The sequence below is a fragment of the Argentina silus genome (assembly GCF_951799395.1).
Source record: "Argentina silus genome assembly, chromosome: 3".
In the NCBI taxonomy this organism is placed as follows: Eukaryota; Metazoa; Chordata; class Actinopteri; order Argentiniformes; family Argentinidae; genus Argentina; species Argentina silus.
In genome coordinates, this window is record NC_139657.1 from 12,763,761 (window position 1) to 12,771,129 (window position 7,369).

Genomic DNA, 7,369 nt, shown 5'->3' on the forward strand with positions numbered 1-7,369 from the left:
AATATTGAAATATTGTTATGTTGAAAAATGTATACAAGCTACTTATTGATTATTGATCAATTATGTTTTTTGTTTAAGGTAACGTACCTTGGGTTTTTTCTTTGTTGGAAACACTAGCTGTGATATAGAGCTGCAATATTGGTGTAAGCTGTACCTCCAGACGTAGCCCAAAGGTGGTTTGCATGACAATGTAGAATGTAGAGGGCTTGAAAATGCTTACATCAGCTGTAAAACACACACACAGACCTCTGATCACACATTGGGATATCAAAGTACACAAAGACACCGTCGATATCCAATTACCGGCATGTGTACTGTAGATGGTGGTTTAAGTAAACCTGTGAACTGTATGAGAACTGTTAATGACTCAACAAATAGGGCCAGAAATTACAATTCTCAGGTAGCAATCTAGAAATTACACCTTTTAATTGTATACAAGATAGAACAACTCACCCATGAAAAGTGGCAACTGAGAAAACAACTTATTGACAAAGACTCTTCCACTTGCATCGATGACAATCATCTGCAATTCAGTGAATAACATTGGGACAGTTACTTCAACCTCCCAAACTTTTGTTTGATATTTTAATTAAGCATATATACATGTACTGTGTAGAGCATACTTTGGTGATACTGTAGTATGATGGTATCAAGTGAGGGCAATATTACTCTGTGATCAGGGGAGTGCCCATAGCACACTGGTACTGGTACTGCATTAGTAGAGGCTACTAACCATGGATCCTGGAGTTACCAGGGTTACAGTCTGCAGGCAAGTCTCAATATCATGCTTTCCACATTTGACTATGTCACCAAGAACTGTGAAACCAGTCCCATTGGTTTGCTAGGGAAAAGGTATGACAGGGAGGGAAACAAGCCATTTACTATGTCAGATCTCGTGAATGACATTATGATGCAATGCAATAGAAAAGTGTTATTTCAACAAGAATGATGTGTATAGTGATTGCAATAACAGTAAGTATATAATGCATAACTCCTGACCTTGGACAGAACGTAGGAGCATTCTCCATGGAAGGTGTAGGCTTTGCCATCGTAGGTGTTGATGTGAGAGCCCCCCTCTATGGAGCAGGTAGCTGGGCAATCAATATCCTGACAGCTCCACTGGCCATGGGCACAGGTGCTAGCAGAGACACAACCACTTTAGACTAACTACCACTAGCAGCCTTTGGCTGCGATATGTACAATTTCTTTGTCATACATATAATAATAAAACACATTCTCTCTCTATACCACACATAACATAACATCACTCAATGCTTAGAGAAGAACAGTTATTTTTATTTAATGTTTTTTTACCAGTTCTGGCATGTTCTTGAAAATGACTGTCCAGGCTTGTATGATTTCCCATTGTGGAGACAAGAACACTGAATCACAGGAATGCAGCCATTCTGTGTGATGTCATCAAAGACGGTTCCTGGGAGAGACACCAATTCATGTATTTATAGTTCAACAGTTCAATCACTGAAATGCACATTGCTACAAATAACTACACTCACAGAACACTTTATTAGGAACACTATACTAATACTGGGTAGGGCCTCCCTTTGCTCTCAAAACAGCCTCAATTCTTTGTGACATTGATTCCACAAGATGTTGGAAACATTCCTTTGAGATTCTGGTCCATGATGACATGATTGCATCATGCAATTCCTGCAGATTTTGCAGGTGCACTTTCAAACTGTGAATCTCCCGTTCTACCACATCCCAAAGGTGATCTATTGGATTCAGATCCGGTGACTGGGAAGGCCACTGAAGAACACTGAACTCATTGTCATGTTCATGAAACCAGTTTGAGATGACTTTTGCTTTGTGACATGGTGCATTATCATGCTGGAAGTAGCCATTAGAAGATGGGTAAATTGTGGCCATGAAGGGATGCACATGGTCAGCAACAATACTCAAATAGACTGTGGCATTCAAGCGATGATTGATTGATATTAACAGGCCCAAAGTGTGCCAAGAACACATTCCCCACACCATTACACCACCTCCACCATGAGAAGGTGTGCAGGTGTTCCTAATGAAGTGTTCGGTGTGTGTATCTCTCATGCTTTTTCAGTTCTGGCAACTTATTATTTATTTGATGCTAGTTTGTTGAAATACAGTTGAGTAATTTCATTTGATATTGTAATGATAAGTGAACATACCAGTAGGGCAGAAGCAGCCATCGGTGCAGTGGTCTTCACATAGCTGATTTCTCTCTGGGTTGGTGCAGGTATCAGTACAGGAACTCCCACATTCCTGGTACTCCATGTTGAAGGGACAAGTCTTCGCTATTCAACACAGAGATATAAGCTATCATCAGAAATCAGCTTTGCGTGCCGTTTCTTCAAATGTGATGGTAAATACTGGCATTTTCAAGAAAACACAATAGTGTACAGTATCTATAGTAAGTAAAAGTAAAGCATTGGTGTATTTAAAACTTTGTTTTCTATTTGTTTTCTTTCTGCCTGTTCTTACCACAGAGCTGGGCAGTCTTCCATTGCTGGGGCTTCCCCCCTGCATGAGCACACTGGCGGGAGTACTCTGACATAGTTGGGCACAGACATGCAGCACTGCTGCCGTTACAGTGGCTCATGTCCATCGCGCATGCTTTTATGAAGGAGTCAGTGGCAACCAGGTCCTTACAGCTGTGGAAGGCAGGACCAGACAGAAGCTGCTCACATAGTCCTTTCTGCAAGACAAAGTCAATAATATGTTTAGAGTCAGCAGAATGGAATTTGATACCACTCAAATGTCAGCAATGAAGGTGTTTATACTATTTTAACCTGTGACATTCCAGTGTTATGTGATTGTGTTTAATAGCCTTGCCTGAGAGATCTTAAGCTTTCAGTACAACTTTAGACCACTGCAAATACCTGATTTTCCCATTTCTCTTGTGACTGAAGAGAAACTTCCACACAGGTTTCGGTGGGGCCATCCATTTTCCAGAATTCTCCATAATCTATAGGCTTTACACGAGCATCTGTGGGAAAATAATGAGTTTTCCCTTACTGACAGTAACTTGCATCAAACTGTGTGTGTGTGTGTGTGTGTGTGTGTGTGTGTGTGTGTGTGTGTGTGTGTGTGTGTGTTTTAAGATTTACCATTAATAATGAACTCATCATAAATCTGGATTCCATTGAAGTCACCACACAGGCCACATGTCTGATTCTTGAATTGTGTGTCTATCTCCACCTGAGGTACACATGGAACATGTGGTTTGAATTCACCACGAAGATGAAGGGTGCAAACAGTAATTCTAATTGATTGGCACAAACTTCACAATGACTTAAATTAATGTGGTTGAAATCAGCACATTGACCATCTAAAAATAATGCTCAAATATGCTGAAAATAGTTTGATATCCTCTTTATTAACTTAATTAATTAATCCATTATCATAACCATACATGATCATATTAATACAGTACTATCTCCCTCATGATTTTAGTCTGTCTCAAAACGGGTCAAGCTGTTTTGCGTGTCACTGTAGATTATGACTAGGTTGCTTAGAAACAAACATTGAGTGCTGAAGATGATCCATATTTACTCAAAATGTCAATAGTTGCTCAGACATGCTATCCCTCATTGTTTAATGAGACTATACACAAACCCACGTTTCTTTGTAGCTTTACTGACAAAAGAGATGATCTAAGCAAGCAAATTACTAATGTTAGTTACCTTGTCGATCTGTAAATATTGTATGATGGTTAGATTGATGACTGGGCTAGCCCGTCAGACGTCAACACTCTTTCTACCATTGCTAACACTAGGTTGTCACCCCATTATATTAGCTAAGAATGGAGAATGATTATTAACAGATGAAATCAGATCAGTATGACATAGTAGTGTTTAATCTTTATGGAATTAGAGGCGGTTATAACAGGAAATTATAAACCTTTGCTTTCCTAGATGAATCAGTTGCTTTTGGAGAGCATAGTTACTGTACTGTATATCCTGGCACTATTTGTTTGTTTCTGACACTTTGAGTTGTGTTGTAATCCATGTCTTCTACTGGTGTTCTGTTTTAATAGAGCAACTTAGCATGACAGAAAAACATACCCAGACGGAGTCATCTTCGTTCCACATGACAACTAACCCCAACTTTGCTGTGATCTTGACATAGGAAACAGTCTTTTCAATCGAAATTCCAAACTGACTGAATGGTATGCTGACTCTAGAAAAATATAGAAATGAATTGTTGTAGAGGGAAGGCTTGATGTTGCAATAGTCATAATGTTCATTTAATGTTTATACAAATTACAATCTTTTTTCTAATTCAACAATCACTATGGCTGATGGCGCACTATACAGTATATTATTATATATAGAATATGTGGCTTTATGGATCAAGCTTGAAATCAGTGTTGTACAGTAATAGTCAGTAATAGTACTGTATTTGTACTAAGGCCGAAACAAAATAACATCTCAAATATTTTAACAAGCTTGACCCTCTTTCAATAAATGCCTATTTTGGCAGCACTCATAGGAGTTTATGAAATATAAAATATAAAAGAATGATGACATACAGTATTAAAAAAAAACAAGATTTATCTCTGAACACACCCTTTAAATTAATTCTATTGGATCTAGTTAATAATTGGTAATTTGCGTATTATTTTCTTTCTTCGTTTGCGTTAGCGTTACATCTCTGACAACATCTCTAGACTGTGAACTCACTGTTTCTCGTTCACTCTGACAGAGCTATTGGCCAGCTCCACGAAGGTCCCATCCAGCTTCATGGTGACCTTACTGATGGTGGGCAGCCCATTGACCTCCCTGCGCTGTAGCTGGATGTAGAAATCCTCATAGCTGCCCTTACACAAGGATGTCAGGATGTAGTTACAGGTGTAGGGCAGCTGGAAGAAATCTCCATCAAAGGTCTTGAAGTGGTAGTTCCCCCATGTACTGCAGACATGCCCGATATGAGAAGGGCTCACTGTTATTGTGTAGGGAAAATGTGTCAAATTTTTGAAATATGAAATTTGTATATACTGTATTATAAGTTCTTTATATATACATATGTTTGAGTACAACAACATAAAAACCCCCATTAAAAATGCATTGATGGAATCACAGTTACTAGAAAGAAATAAGATACATTTTTATTTTTCAACCGGTTTAGTCTTGACTAACTGAAAACATTCCCTCACAATGGCTTTGATCTTTTATCAACAACATAAACCCAGTTATTTTTTTCACTGCTGCATATCATCATAGTTACTAGGTTGTTTTATATTGCACATCACTAAATACCCTTTAGTTGATTCAGCAAATCAGTAATTTGAATGTATTAAATAAAAGACAATAAAGGCAATGTAAGTATGTGTAATATACCAACCAGTCTGTCCAACAGATGCAAAAAAGAGAGCGAGCCACGGCCTCAGCCAACTGGGTGCCATCCTTGTTGTCCTGAGAATATCCTGACTGGATCGTCCTGAGAATATCCTGACAGCCTCCCTGTTCTGAATGTGATATGTGGCCTAGGTTCCTGGTTTTAAACTACCAGTCTTGATGATGCCTTTATTAGAAAATTCAGGAGGTGCATCTAATTCAACTTTAGGCGTTGTCTGTGTGAGGTTAGATTACGTGTATTGGCTTTGGTTTATTTTTCTACTGCATCACTGTGTGTTCAATTAATAAATCCTTATTTCATCTTCCTTCATCTTCATAAAAAAACAGTACAGTATAATGCTATGTACATTGCGTTGAATGTGTAATCTCTACACACAATGATACAGATCTTTTTTGAAAGCTGACGGGAACTTTTTGTTTGAGTTTTGGGATGTCATCCACTTGTGGTTTTGCAGGTCCTGTTATCAAGTAAGTGTGAGGTTTGACACAACCGTTGAAGTTGAAGATCTTGAACAGCTGTTCAAACCTTAAGAGGCTCCAGGTTGTTTTAGCAGGTATTTGTTTTCCAATGGAATTGTTTTGATACCAACTCTCCTTTTACCATCATGTCTCATTAAGCGTTACAGTACATCCTGTGTGAACCAAATATTAACTTAGTAACCAGTTTGTAATACTCACCATCTTGAACAGCAATAAAGTAAAATACCCATGGGCCTTTTATAAGTAAAACAGTGTCACTGAATTATTACAGGATTTGACTTCCACTATGGATGTGTTGATAATAGGCCAGTACAGATTCATCTATTAATCAAACCGATGAATCAACTAATGATTTAGTTAACAACTATTATTTTGAAAATATGAATCAGATTTATATGGGTCAGACCAAGGACAAGAATTTAGAGCTAGAGTTGGTGAAATGAAACCAAGAAAACAAGTATGTTCTGCCAAGGAAGCTCGGTTTCAGCAATGAATACCCTCAACATAGGAATACCCTCATCAATGAAAGGTAATTCGCACCTTCGATTTGTAGGCTACCATTCTATTCTTAAAGCACTCTTGTTTTCATTTTAGTACCGGTACTCTACTTTTCAAATGCAATGTTTCGAAAATCTCCAGAAAAGACCAGCATTTCTCATATTCACATCTGACTACTGTTGTGTCCATACTTTTATACATTCATTCTATTGCATTGATTATTTCATTATTACATTGGATTACTGTATAATGCATTAGTGTGGTTTACCTGCTGTAATTGCATCCTAGAGGGTGCTCTCTGACATATGGAATGTATACATCTATATACAGTATATGGTTCTATATATTGTGGTTGTTGAGATGTACAGCATGGCTACTAAAGCACTTGTTCCCCTGTTCCTCTGCTTCTGTGTTTGATTGCTAATACTTCCTAAACTAGCTTCAGCTACACAACAACTACTGATCAACTGATAAGAATATAACACATTTCTTAAATCGACTGTGTTAAGGCTGTAGTGTGTTGTGTGTGTGTTTTTGTTGTTCCCTGTGCCTCTTCCCAGGTCGCCGCCCTTTCCCTTCCTATTGCCATGGTGATGGCATAAGTGCGCACACCTGTTCTCACCTGGTTGTCAAGGATGGACTATAAAAGGCTGGGAGGAACTCATAGATGGTGCCAGTGGGCCATGATGGGGCCAGTGGGCCATGATGGGGCCAGTGGGCCATTCAGCAACCTATTGTGTTGTGTGTTTTGCTATAGTGCTCTCTTACAACGGTGGTAGTGTGTACCGGTGTCGGTAATTCTGACTCTCTTTGGGAGTGTGTGTTACTGTGTTAACCTTATTTTACTATAATTGCTACCCTTTGTTAAATCAGTCCTCGCTTTCTCCCCTTTTTGAGAAAGTAGTTTTCAGTTTGTGTTTGCAAGTTCTCGGAAATTTGCTATTATTTTGAATTATCAATAAATTATTGGTTTATCTATATTCTCCCGTCTGCCTCCGCTTCTTTGTCCCCCGGTCCACTTTATTGTTACTCCCCTC

At 38.6% G+C, this 7,369-nt stretch overlaps 2 protein-coding genes across 2 annotated transcripts in view; both read right to left on the minus strand.

Annotated features, from left to right (window-relative positions):
- Positions 1 to 2,609, minus strand: part of LOC310802151 (mucin-5AC-like) — a 33,031-nt gene extending 30,422 nt beyond the window's left edge. Inside the window, exons 1-7 of the mRNA XM_083666442.1 lie at positions 2,479 to 2,609; positions 2,166 to 2,291; positions 1,315 to 1,432; positions 1,000 to 1,138; positions 734 to 841; positions 454 to 523; positions 88 to 225 (exon numbers count right to left, since the gene is read on the minus strand). Coding sequence (XP_083522568.1) covers positions 88 to 225; positions 454 to 523; positions 734 to 841; positions 1,000 to 1,138; positions 1,315 to 1,432; positions 2,166 to 2,291; positions 2,479 to 2,602 — 823 coding nt within the window. The 5' untranslated portion in view covers positions 2,603 to 2,609. The remainder of the gene's footprint in view (positions 1 to 87; positions 226 to 453; positions 524 to 733; positions 842 to 999; positions 1,139 to 1,314; positions 1,433 to 2,165; positions 2,292 to 2,478) is intronic.
- A 249-nt stretch (positions 2,610 to 2,858) lies between these two features.
- Positions 2,859 to 5,427, minus strand: LOC310802152 (mucin-2; the record flags this gene model as incomplete). Its single annotated transcript, XM_083666443.1, has 5 exons — positions 5,341 to 5,427; positions 4,680 to 4,938; positions 4,062 to 4,176; positions 3,105 to 3,195; positions 2,859 to 2,983 (listed from the first exon to the last, which is right to left on the minus strand). Exons 1-5 carry the CDS (start codon positions 5,399 to 5,401, stop codon positions 2,859 to 2,861), a joined length of 651 nt encoding a protein of 216 aa, XP_083522569.1. The 5' UTR covers positions 5,402 to 5,427.
- Positions 5,428 to 7,369: the final 1,942 nt, after the last annotated feature.